The 13,193-nt window shown below is 57.1% G+C and overlaps 1 protein-coding gene across 1 annotated transcript in view; it reads right to left on the reverse strand.

Moving 5' to 3' along the window:
- Positions 1–13,193, reverse strand: part of KSR2 (kinase suppressor of ras 2) — an 88,069-nt gene that overhangs the window by 29,095 nt on the left and 45,781 nt on the right. Inside the window, exons 8-14 of the mRNA XM_054219729.1 lie at positions 11,606–11,673; positions 9,904–10,028; positions 7,082–7,250; positions 4,086–4,127; positions 3,678–3,744; positions 1,317–1,365; positions 69–436 (exon numbers count right to left, since the gene is read on the reverse strand). Of these exons, the coding sequence (XP_054075704.1) occupies positions 69–436; positions 1,317–1,365; positions 3,678–3,744; positions 4,086–4,127; positions 7,082–7,250; positions 9,904–10,028; positions 11,606–11,673 (888 nt within the window). The remainder of the gene's footprint in view (positions 1–68; positions 437–1,316; positions 1,366–3,677; positions 3,745–4,085; positions 4,128–7,081; positions 7,251–9,903; positions 10,029–11,605; positions 11,674–13,193) is intronic.

Consider the following 13,193-nt stretch of genomic DNA (forward strand, 5'->3'; position numbering starts at 1 on the left):
GAAGGTGTTTTGGAAAAAAAAAAAAAAAGAAAAAAGATTCTGGCTGAGCACGAGGCGTCGGAGCCTACCTGGTGATGATGGCGAGGTGGGGAGGGCTCATGCAAGCTCCCATGAAGAGCACCACGTTCTCGTGCCGGGTCTGCCGGTATGCCATCACCTCCCTCTTGAAGGCCTTCAGCTGGTCCTCATTGTCCCGCTCGATGTCAATGAGGCGGATGGCCACCTCCCCGTGCCAGCGCCCGTGAAAGACCTGCCCGAAGCGGCCCTTGCCGATGAGCTCGCCAATCTCCAGCTGCTCGAAGGGGATGTCCCACTCCTGGAGGAAGATGCTGGTCTGGCTGGCCTTGCGGGGGAAGTTGCGCGCGGAGAGGAGCGAGAGGTTCATCTCTTCAAAGTCATCCTCGGACTCCTGCGCCTCCTCCGTGCCTTCCTCGTTCTGCGGAGGGGCGGAAGGGAGGTGAGCGCAATAAAACAGAGGGGAAAAAAAACGGGGCCAAGGAAGATAGCGTGGACAAAACCCCGCTAACCCACCTACTGCTCACTCAGACCCAGAGAAACCGGGCAGGTACCTTCCAAAGGCAACCGGGCGCCTGTGTCTTATGCAAAGCCATCAGAAACCCAGATTTTGCAGGGAGGCATTTCTTTACCCCAGGGTTAATCATAGAATCATAGAATGGTTTGGGTTGGAAGGGACCTTAAAGCCCACCCAGTGCCATCCCTTGCCCTGGGCAGGGACACCTCCCACCAGCCCAGGTTGCTCCAAGCCCCGTCCAACCTGGCCTTGAACCCCTCCAGGGATGGGGCCTTAAATATAAGGGTGCGACACACGCTGGAGCATTTAATTTATTTCCCTGAAAGCAGCGCTTCATCCCACCCCTGCCGAGTTGTGCTCCACCTAGTATCAACTTCTCCCAGCCCAGCACCCCTCGGTCTGCAGCCCCCAACCCCCCTGGGATGGGTCCGGCTTCTCTCTTGAAGCTCAGAATTTACGAAGCCCATTAAAAGCCGCATCCTCCCCTTCCACCCTTTCCTCCCCACCGCATTTTTAACGCATCTCAGAAAAGCTCATGGAGTTATAAACTTGAGGGCAGACACGAGGCCCACCAGGGTCCCCCTTCATGGGGTGGGGACACGGGTGCCTGAGCAGGATCAGGCCTGGCCATGAATTCAATTATCGGCGATTTCACTGCACAGGTGCTAATTATTGGCGATTTCACTGCACAGGTGCTAAACTTAGCTGGTTCCTGTGAAACGTGGCCCAGGACGCGTATAAAATGAAGGCCCGTTAAGCAGAGGAGCGAGCCTGGCCATCTCACCTCCGAGGTGGGCTCCACTTCAATTTGAAGCAATGGGTTTCCTTCCAGGCTGTTAAAAGAATTAGCGAATTACCGCCGGGTGAAAACACGGTTAGGTGGGGAGCACGCCCGGGCGTCGAGTCCTGCGTCCCGCAGCATCGCTCCGCACCAGGACTAAAGGGATCGGGGAGGAGAAGTACCGGGCTCGCCGCCGATCCGGGAAAACCGACCCCTTCCCACCACCCATGCCCTGGCTGCCTCCATCCCTGAGGACGGCTCCGGGTGCTCACCCGGGAGGCGGGGGAGTATAGCGAGGATGAGCAATATTGATTAACGCATTAATTAACATCGGCTGCGTGAAGGTCCAGGATGGATTGGGCGATGCGGGAGCACACGGCCAGGTCTCCATCCCATCGCCCAAAGCGCAGGGTGTGGAGGATGCCCCGTGGCCGTGTGCCCCAGGAGGTGTCACCCCCGGCTAACGCGGGGGCAAGGGACAGAGTGACACCCTCGAGGCAGCGCTGGGGCAGGCGTTCACGCCATCTTTAGGTGGTTCCTAAGATCAAAATTATCTTCCCAATTAACACCAGCCAAAGCAACAAGCGCGGCTCATTAGCAGCCAGAAGAGAAGAAAACATGTTTTTCAATTTTTTTTTTTTTTTTTTTTTTTTTTTTTTTGAGAAGTGGAGGTTTCAAAGACCCTCCCTGCAGCAAGAGCACCGGAATTTGCCTAGTTTCCCAGCTCCCCGGGCCAGGGGCTCCTCTTTTTCTTCTCCATTTACGTAGCACCTCCCCACCGCCAGGTCCCTCACCAGGGTCTCGCTGCACCCGCCAGTTCACAGAGAATTAGGGAAATTCCGTGGGGAAGATCAGCTGGAGCACCTCGGGTGGTTTTGAGCATAAAGTAAATAGATTCTAAATTATTCTTATCGATAAAATAAATAAGAGCATCCCCTCCCAGGGACAGCAAGGATCAGAGGAGAGGCGTAACGCTCCCCGAGCCACTCGGACAGGGTGGTCCTGTGCTTCCCCATCCCATTCAATTGCCACTAAAGAGCTATAAATCCAGGGGAGACAGAGCTGCATGGGCAAAAGGAGCCGACCCCGATATTTCAAGCATCACGGAAAGCCCAGGTGGATGCAGACGGCTTCTGCCGCCCATCACGATGCGGGGGCGGTTTGCAGGAGCAGCAGTCTCCTCCTGCCTGCTCTTTAACCCAGGCACGGATACCTGTCTCCCGAGTATCCGAAGCCGAGTCTGCTCTTTAACCCAGCCAAGCCCGGCGTAACCTCAGCGGCTCCCGCGGGTTATTTTCAGTGGGGCGAGCAAGAGGAGAATCACAGATTTTTGCATATTGAAAGCTGTTTTCCCTGCAGGTGCCCGCCAGCCCCTACCCCTGATACCTTGCCTTAGCCAGGGAAGGAAAAAAAAAATAAAAATATATATATAAGGCTTTGACTTAACCACTTTGCCATTAATTTTCCAGCCACCAGCAGAGACAGAGGCTCCATCCCTGTCTCTCCCATCACCTCCCCCGGAAGCGAGATCCGCCGGACCCCCCCGGCAGTCGCCGATGGAGTTTGGAGAGCGTGGGTGAGCCGGACACAAACCACATGGCAGCCTGGAGCCAGACCCTATCCGTTAAACTCCTGGCTTGTAAAATCCCTCAAAAAAAAAAAAAAAAAAAAAAAAAAAAAAAAAGGGCATTTATAAAAGGGCTCGGCAAGAAACGTAACGTCGCTGCCGGGGTGGCGCGGGCACGAGGACCTCGGCAAACGCCGGGTGCGGCAAAGCAGCTCGGACCCGACCTGCTGGGGAGAGCTGGTCCTAATAACGCCGATCAGACGCCGCAGCTCAAAACTCATTTCAGTGCAAAGTTTATCGGGCTTGAAAATATTACAGGGGGGCGGGAGGGGACTGCAAGGACCACCTTTACTAAAACTGCCTCAAAGACCCTGGTTCTCCGCTTATAATGTAATAGGAGATTAATCACCTGGGCTTTGGCTTCTCGGACTGAAAGTCTTTTTTTTTTTTTTTTTTCCCTGATGGCGAAGCGCTGGGCATGGCTGTGGGTTATAAATCAATCCCCTGCCCTCTCCTTTCAACCTTTCTCCTCCCCGAGACACGAGCCAGAGCCAGGAGCCGGGTTAGGGCAGCAGGAACACCGCGGGGTGGGGGTGGGGGGTTCGTGTGTAACCCCGACCATCCACCCCAACCTGCCCAAAAGGCATCCCTGAGCCCCAAACCGGTCCTGCGAAGCCAGGGGAGCACCCATGGGTGCCTGGAGGAGGTAGGGTGCGGAGGATGCACTGCCTGGGGAGGGGAAAGTGGCGCTAGCTGGGAGGAGGAGGGGAAGGAGGAGGAGGAGGTGGAGGACTCACATGGGGTTAGAGTTGACGGGGTGGAGGATCACCTGCGGGGCTCGGGTCGGCGTCTCGGGTACCACATCTGGGGAAAAGAGAGAGTGGAGTGAGGGCGGGCTTGGGAGGCACCAGGAGCCCCTTCCAGTGCTGGGGGCACCCAAGAGAACAAAAATCCCACCGAACATCTCCCTCCATCCCATTCAGTTACATCCAGGTCCAATTTAGTTACACCCTTAGCTACCAGCTGGGTGTAATTTAGGGCCACCCAGCCCTGCAGCATCTTAGTAGCGCACGGTCCGGCGAAAATATACTGGTTTTAGGGAGAAATCCCACCCCAGCACAAACCCCCTGCACAAATCCAGGGGTTCGGAGAGCCAGCCATGCATCCCCCTCCCCTCAGCACCCCACGTTACGGGAGAGACTCACCTGGGAAAATGAACTGCTGCTTGTACTTGTAGTAATGGGAAGCTGGAAAAGAGAAAAGGGGGGGTTAAGCACAGACCCGCAGCGCCAGAGGCTGGAAAGAGCCCAACCTGTGCCCAATTCTGCACCATGAAACATCAGCCCCAGGTCCGGGGCATCCTCCGCATGACCCAACTACTGCCATCTCTCCGGAGGATGCCACCCACGATGGCGCATAGGGTGTCCAGGACAAAAAATTAAGCCCTTAGCCCTCTAACGATCTGTCTGGATTATAATTTAATTTTTGCCACCACTAGTTACTGCTCTACACCATTCGGAGAGTCTCGATGTCATCTGCAAAGCCGTCGGTACCTGGTTGCCAGCAAAAGCCCAGGGGGTTGGAGTGCTCGGCTCCCAACCGGCCTTTGGGAACCACTCGGCATTGTGGAAACACCGAGCCATGGATTTGCAGCTGCTGCCCATTTTTGCCTGATCTAGCCCATCTAACTGCATTGTTTTGCCATGCTTCAGAGATACGTCCTTCTGGGCTCCCTGCCTGCCTCCCAGTGCGCTGAAAGGAGCCGACGGCTCTTGGCAGCCCCACGAGCCGCTGCCCAGATCTGGGTGGTGGTCCCCTCCATCGGCTCCCCGTTGTCAGCAGGCAAAGCCCAAGGGTTGATTTGACTCACTTGGGCAGGTAGGTCATGGGTATGAGGCAAGACAGAGCTGCTGAGGCCATCAGATGTTGGCACTAGTTCAGAAGGCACCGTATCCTTAAGCTTCAAGACACCAAAGACCATCCCTCAACTTCTCTCCAGCTTCGAGACCCTGAAGACCGACCTCAGCTCTGCAGTGGGACCTAAGCACCCCCGAGTCAAGATCAAAGGAGACTCGGAGGTAATTCTGGCCGAAAAAGGTCACCGTGTTGCAATTTCCGAGCTCAAATCCTAATCCCTGAGATGACCATCTTGATGAGATGAACCATGGAGAGCTTCCCGCGCAGGAAGATAAAAGGACGGTAAGTCCTGCTTTGTGTCAGACCGGCTCCCGTTCGCCACAGGGCTCTGCTCATCATGGACATGAAAGCATAGACCAACCACCTCCCAGAGCTGCCGGGGTCTGATCCTGCCCCGCTCCATCCCTGCCAGCCAGGCAAGCGTGCCAGGGGCTCCCTGCGGTGGCTCAGCCATGGTGGCAGTGACAGCATGTCCAGGTCCCCATAAGAAGATGCTGCTGCCCACTGTGGGGGTTGCTTCTGTGGTTTCTGCTTTAAGCAACAAGAAATAAGATCTCAAAAGACCTGCAGAGAGGTCTCTGCTCCAGCAGTGATGCATGACTGGGTCACCAAACGCTGGACCTTCTGTCCTCTCCCCCCAGCCCCAGCAGGCAGGGTCTAGGGCTTGCCCAGCAAGCAGTTTGGGGCTGTTAATCACTGTGAGCGCGGCTATGGCACTGCTGAGACATCAGGATGCTTCGGCTCTGGCTGGACCACCATGAACTCGGTTATACCAGCACGGAAACCCACGCCGCGGACTATCCTCCCAGCACTTGGAGGCTCGAGGGCTGTGGCTGGTGAAATCCCAACCTGGGGAGCAGCAGAGGAAGCCAAGCCACTCCTTGACAGATGGGTCACTCCTTGGGGTGCTCATTCTTCCTCGCAGGTCCTCCGCTGTCTTCCTCACGCCCCTCCAGCATCCCTCCTGAGCCCCGGACACTCCAGCGAGCGAGACTTGTGCACGGCCGCAGCCTCTCCGGGTACACAAGGACTGTGTTGGTTGGTTGGTGATTGGGGTTTTTTTCCCAGCTTTTGGAAATGTTTGTTATTGCGGTGATGGATCCTGCCAGTCAAATCCCCCCTCGCCTCCCTCCTCCTCCTCCTCCTCCTCGCTGAAGGCTTGTCAAGACGGAAGGGAGGGCCCACCATGGCGCAGCAAGATCAACAGAGCACGAAGGTGCCGTCTGGTTCCTGCGGAGAAGCATTCCTGACGCTCCTTCCTACCGGACCAGTTCATGAACCCTGGGGGTTTTGGGATGCAGGAGGGACCCCAACCTCCCAGCTGCTGTCCCATCAAAGAGGCTCAAGGCCACAGACCAAACAGGGGTCACCAGCCCTTGGGGCGGCCATAAGTGCTTCAGTATCTCAGAGATGAGCAAGCGCCACGGCTCCCTCTCCTCTCGCCAGGCCCTTTTTGGGAGTGGCTGGAGGGGCAGGTGGGTGGCTGAGGACAGCTGACCTCCTCCACGCTGCCAGGAGCGATGCTGAGCTGTTCCCCTCCAGGAAGGGACCTTCCTTGGAGCAGCAGCAAAGACATCCCAAAGGCAGCCGCACTGGGACAGGCTTCAGCACATCCTCAGCGCAGGAGAAGCTTTTATGGCCATTTAATGTAACTCCTGTGTCCTGCAGCCACCGTGACCAAATTGCCTCTTCCACCATCCCTGAAAAGCCTGAGCTCCAGGAGCAGATGGATCCCAGGTACCCAGGCAAGACTCTGTGGGACAAGCTACCTCAGATACCCCCAACATCAGCTACTCCCAACTGTGACCCCACATGCGCTGCCAACAAGCTTGTTGGGGGCCCATCACCCCAAAGACACAGTGAAGTCAACCCAAGTTACCCCCGTAGAGGGGTAAGACCTTGTTTCCCGTTTGCTGTTGAGGCAATGCAATGGGCACATGCCATGGGGAAGTCATGTCTGGAAAGGTTTTTGCAGCCTCAAGCGCAGCAGGTTGCCCACTGAGGTTCTGTTGGCTCCATCCTTGGAGGTTTTCAAGACCAAACTGGATCAGGCTTTGAGCTCTGACCCTGCTTCAAGCAGGAGGTTTCACTAGAGACTCCCAGGCTCCCTCCCAAGCTGAATTATCCTAAACTCATCTTTGCTGCTCATTTCTGCTTCCAACTTTTCCCCATCCCAGTGTAAGTCCAGGCAGGCAAGCAGCTGGAGCAGACCCTTACCCTGAGGACACCGCGGGGCACGAGCCCCTTTCATCGGGCAGATGTGGAGGTGAGGAGCTCACGGTACCTGGCAAGTTGAACTGCTTCTGCTGGCGCGGGCACTGCGGGGAGGGGTGCAGGGGGGACGGGGGCGTCGCACTGGGCGGCAGCGGTGGGGCCGGCGAGGAGGGTGTGGAGGAGGTGGTGGAGGAGGGGTTGCTGCTGGAGTCTGGCTGGTAGGGCACTGGGATATGGTCCTGTGGGACATGGGGAAGGAAAGAAGAAGAGAGGAGCTGGTGAGAGCAGTGCCGGCCGGTGCCACCCCAAGGTGCTCCACTGTAGAGGACCCCAAATGACAAGCGAGAGCTACACAGGTCACCCCAGTCCCCCGTTTCCAGAATCCCTCAAAAACAACCGGAGCCCCAGCCTGGCCTTTCCCAAAACCGTTAGTATTCACAGTTTGCACCAAGGCCATTTCACACCAGAAATGGGGCTCCTTTGCCAGCCCCTCCATGCTACGCACCCACAGTTGACGGCTTCCCAAACCCTCGTGGCTCTGCAGAGCCATGGCCACCAAGACCAGAGCTGAAGGATGCATCCCTGGGGTTCAGTCCTCAGAGACATCAAGGTCCTGGCAGCTTCTGCCGACCTCCTTCAAGCCAAAAATCCAGTGCCTGTCTTGGAGCGGGGAGCTGAGCTGAGGCAGGTTTGAAAGGATCAGCCAACACATCCCAAGACACCCCTTGCCTTGCGTTGACCCTTCCTAACCAAGGCAAGGACGGCAGCTTCAGGTGCACCTCTCCAAGGCACACTGCGATGGGTGAGAAAGGACCACCGGGAGCAAACGGGGAGGAGAACCTGCCTGCCTATCTTAGATCTGAGCCGGAAAATTGACGCCAGGATTTCCCACCTTGCTCATGACTTTGCTGCCCCACTTGAAGACACTTAACAGGGTCTGACCTTCAGCAGCGCTGAGTATTCCCATCTCCGGACAGGTGAACCCGTGGCAAGATCCCTCCAAAGGTCAGAAAATCTACGCGAGCCTCCCCCAGCAGGTACTTTTGTCCAAATTGATTAATTTTGAAATGAGCTGGGCTTTCTAAGAAACCCACATACGTTTTATAGAGACCGTCCCGACGTGCACGACGCCAGGTCCATTATTTTTCAAACCAACGCTGAAACCCATTAACGATAATAAGATTTCAACGGTACTGCCAGAGAAGAGGGTGTCTCTAAAGAAATGCTTTTAGAGACGTCAAAGTTAGAAGGGGCCCCCGTTGCATAAAGCATATTATAGAGGAAACTTTCACCAGAATGGGAGTCAAAGCCAAATATATATATATATATACACACACACATACACACTGGCATTTTCGTGCTCTGGTTAAAGAAAAGCCAGAAAAGGTGAAAGAACTGCATGGCGGAGGCAGAAGGAGAAACAGGGCTGATAGCTCACTGATAAAGGCGTTGGGTGTGAAGGGTGAGTCACTTCCCCGGTGCCCTCTAATAAAATGAACCAAAATCCCTGGAAGGACGGGCACTAAAAAGAAAAACGCATCTCTCTCTCTCGAATACCTCCAGTAGCTCTCCGGCCTCAAAAAGCCATTTGCACCTCCCCGTAAGGACAGCACCAGAGCAGATCATCGCGCTAAGGATCTCCTAAGAGGTTTAGGTTTTAACCGCATCCCGGAGAACATCATCCGGTACCCAACCTTTGCTGAGAGCCAGAAGATGCTGAGGTGCGGGAGGAGCCGGGCTTGTTGGTGGCGGGGGGGGTCCTGCCAGGGTTTTGACGACCTCTTCCCCACCAACCCCAGGTTTTCCCTCGCTTCCAGCCTGCAAACTCCTCGCCCTGCCTACCCCGCAGACCTGCGCTAGCTCCTGTCGCCCCTGAGAAATCTTCCACCGAAGGCAACAGGCTCTAAATGTCACCAAAAATAACCCCCCGCCATTTCATTGCTCTTAACGCAGGGCAGAAGGAAGCGAGCCAGGTGCGCTGTCGGGTCTGGCTTGACCAGCTTTGCCAGGGACACAATCAAATTCTGGGCTCGTTTGATTTGTAACAATAAATCTGTTATTTACGGAAGTCTCGGCGGGTAGCAGAGACTTCAAACCACCCTAAAATCAGCTTAGATGTGGAGACTAAGAGCCCCCAACGGTGCAGGACCGGTAGGACACAGGCTCTTTTGGAAAGTGCTGATCCCATTTTAGTTTTAAAAGAAATAACCTTGGCGGCCGCAACCCACGCTGGGAAAACCCAGGGGGCGAGGGGTTCGCGGCTGGGCTCATCCGGCCTCAACACCGAGCTCCGCTCCTTGGTTTAGCGCCGGTCCACGGGATTATTCTTTTGTAATTTAAGCCCCCGAGCAGGTTTCTAGGCAGCTCGCTCCTACCCTGCCCGCTGCCAGACCCATCAGCCCCATAGCTGTGGATGTGCCTGGAGACCCACGGAGCCACCTGCAAGGCTTGGGCCCGGCAGATGGCTGAGGGGCTGGGAGATGCCCCATCCTGGGGAGGACAACCCACCGGTCCCCTCCTGCCCCAAACACAAGGTCAGGGTACGGCCCCTTTTTGCTCTTAAGTTCCTTCTTTTAGAAATTACTCTCCGAGCTGGGCTCCCACCCAGCAAATGGAGCTGACGCTCCGGAAGGCTGTGCCCTGGGAAAGCTGCTGCCCCTCCCCGCCAGGAGCAGCCCCCGCTGGGAGAGCTGAGGCCGAGGGGGTGGCTCTAGTCACCCAACTCGGGTGACATTTGAAAACGCCACCGGCTTCGGTCCCCTGGGCTGCAAAAGCAGCAGCTGCACGGGAAGAACCGGCAAAAGCCGCTGATGGGGAAGGCGGGGGGGGGGCTGGTCCCCTTTGGCGGGGGTGGGCACAAAGGAGGCGTTGGGGGCCGGTAGAGCAGCTCACCTTGTTAAGTTTGTTGGTTTTGGGGAGCGTCTGGCTGACGTGCAGGTCGGAATACCTGGGGGGTTTGCGCACGGGGTTGTTGATATCGCAGGGCACCGACTCTGTCCGGACTAACCTTGCTGGATTAAGAAGGGAGAGAGGGCGGGGGGGGGGGGGGGGGAAGGGGAATGGAGAGGTGGGGGAGAGAGATGGAGAGACATCAAAGCTTCGAAGGAGCACTCGGGGTCACCCTGCGCTTGCAAACCGCTCTTGGATCGCTCTCCAAAGCAATTCCCTGCGGCACCTCCAGCCGCTCGGCTCCTGGCCCGGGATGGCAGCCAGCCTTCGGGCTACCCCCTGCACCCAGGCTACAGCCAAACCCCCCCGCCTGGGATGTGGGGAAGGCTTTAAGCCCCCCACGGTAGGATGCCAACTGCACCCCCGCCGAGGGGCTGCAATTTGGGGAGGCTCAGCAGCCACCCCATGAGCTGGGGGCGGGGGGGGTCAGCCAGCATCAAGAGGAGGCACCCTCCTCTTCCTCGCCACAGATCTTTGGGGCAAGGGGAAGGAGCCCACTCAGAGCACCTTGCTCTTGGCGGGGAGGGTTTTTTTCTGGGGGGGACAAAGTCAGCCTACAGCCCCCAGGGGACTCAGGAACGGGCTGGCTGCAAGGCAACGTATTTAAAAGCTCTTTTTTTGGCGGGGGGGGGGCGTATTTCACTGATGCTGAGGCCACCCCCGAGCCACGCCGCTCCTCACTCCCGTGATAAAACACACGGCTCCGGCTCTTCCAACGCGGCAGACCCCAATCCTGGGAGCCCGCCTGCCCCCCGGCAACACGGGACGCTGCTTTCCCTGCCTCTCAGTCAGGGTTTGCGGCATCTCAGAGCATGATTTTGAGGGGGGGTGGGGGTGCCTTCTGCCCCTTCCACCCACGTTTGCGGCAAGCAAGGACACGGAGGCTGCAAAATTGCCCCCCGCTGTGAGCCGCGGCAGCCCCGCTGGCCTTGCGAGGTGCCACCACCGCAACGCGATTCCCCGCGACTGAAGGGCTGAGCGTGAGGTTGGTGGCATTTAATAGGCAATAACGGCCGTAAGAGCTCGAAATTCAAGGCAACGGTCGTTGGAAGGGTCTCCCTTAGGCGGTTCACTGGCCGTCGGGGGAGCACTCGGCCAAAATCTGGAAGAAAAGAGGTGGGAAGCGGCGCCCGTCGTCCTGCTGCAAAGTTCTCCCTCCTCGGCGGATTTGAGGACGGGCTCTCCCGGAAGAGAGCGGGATACGGCAGCTCCGAAAGCAGCGGGAGCATCGGCAGGGGCACGGCCGCGTCCCCGGGGCGGGGACCCCCATGCACCGAGCAGCGCCGCGGGAGGTTTGGGGGTCCCACGCGTCCGGCCCTAAGCTCTCGACGGTAGCGAAAGGCTAAAACCTGTTGCACTTACCCCGTGCGGTGGGGAATCTGAAAAGAAAAGGAGGCAGGGGAAGGGTGGGTGGAAGTGGTTTGCAATGCAAATCTGCCTCGCCCCGAACGGCTCGTCTCCCTACAAGCGGAAAAAACGGTGGGTAAAAATTTCACAGAGCGCGCCCAAAGCGGTTCGGGAGCCTCCGGCCCGCCGGCCCGGCCGTCAGCGAGGGGTCGGGCTCCCGAATCGCCCCGGGGGGCTTCTGAAAGTTTTACCTGGCGGCAACATCCACGGAGGCAGAAGGGGGAAGAAAGGCCCTTACCTCCGCGGTGGATGATCAGCAGGTGACACGGAGGGGCCTCTTTGGTGCATTTGTTGTGGCACTTGAGCCTGGGCAGGGAATAGAGAAAAAGGCGTGAGAAGGGAGGGAGAAGGGGATGAGGAGCATCCCGGTACGGCCAGAGGGATGCGGCTCGGAGCAGGGAGCAGCGCTGCAGCCCGGGGACCCTTTTTCCACCCAGGAAGGCGACTTAAAGTCATATTTTAGTTATACACAACCCCTGGGTGTTGCGTATAACCACATTGGGTGCCTGAGCGGTCCCAATGTCCAACCCTCCTGAATCCCTGCGGTTTGTTCTCGGGAAGACTTGAGATTCCCGAGCCGCCCGCCCGGGCTGTGGGCACAGGGCTAAGAAGCGAGGTGGGATGCACATCCCGGGATGCACGTCCCGGAGCATCAGGGCTGTTGGCTGGGAGGAGGCAGGGGCTGCATGCCGTGGGCAAACGAGAGCCGCGGAGGGTCCATCTGTCCCGACGGAGGGATACAGGAACCCCCAAACCCTATCTCTGCTGGCTGCGGGGCACCAGCCACCCACCAGCCAGCTCCAGGCTGCCCCAAAATTGCCATTTCTGACAACTTCGGATGAAATAAAAGGAGTAGAGACCCCCACTCGAGGGAAAGCGACCATCCAGCGCTAACGCCGCTTTCCGCTTCATTAAATTCAGGGGCAGCCAAGGGGAAGGAAGCGGCTGCCCCGGCCCCCCTTTGGCTCCCGCTGAATCTCTGCCGTTGTGCTTTATTACCTAGCTTTATTACCAGGACATTTAACAAAAATAATGAGAGCATTTAGGGCTAACGTTGAATATTCTGCAGAGCTTTGCCTGGTTTCGCAGAGCCGGGGCAGGAGTCTCTGGAGGGTTTCACCCCCGGGTCATGCATATAGGCATAAGCAGGCTCCCGTGGCCCCGAAACCTTCCCCTTCCTTCTTAATTAGGGATGGAAACGAGTCCCGGGCTCACGCTCTGCTGCAACAGCCCCAACGGAGCAGGGAGAGCCACGGGGGGAAAAGGGGAAGAAGAGGAAAAGATTTAAAAAAAAAAAGACAAAGGTAAAGGATTGGGGGGGGGGTGGGAAATAGACGGCAGCTACAAGTCAATGAGCTGGGTAATGAAAATTCAGGAGCCGTGCACGTTAGCTTTTATTACAAAGCCGTTCCTAGAGGGAAAGGCAGAGATTAATTCAGCAGATGAGGCTTGGGGAGAGATTTGGGGTCTGTTTGTTTGTTTTACCTCCTGCTTCTGGGGGAAGTGGCGCCGGAGCCGGGTGGCAAAGCCGGCGAATCTAAATACTTCGTTCACCCGAACTTCTAAAAACCGGGGGATTTATTTGGTCTTTTCTGAGCGACTACAAGCAGCAAGACAGACACAGAGCCGGAGCATCCCAACATCCCTCCACCAGCGCGGGGACCAGCCCCGGGCAGGCAGGGACTGCGGGCGGCAAAGCCTCCAGCTGCTTGAGCACCCAATGCCATAGGAATCGCCGCTTTAAAATCCGTATATTCGATAACGTCACTTCCAGAAAACCCCCCACCAGCCGCAGAGTAACCAGGCATTTCTTGCCCAGGTTTAAA

This window comes from Rissa tridactyla, chromosome 13, assembly GCF_028500815.1.
Source record: "Rissa tridactyla isolate bRisTri1 chromosome 13, bRisTri1.patW.cur.20221130, whole genome shotgun sequence".
NCBI lineage: Eukaryota > Metazoa > Chordata > Aves > Charadriiformes > Laridae > Rissa > Rissa tridactyla.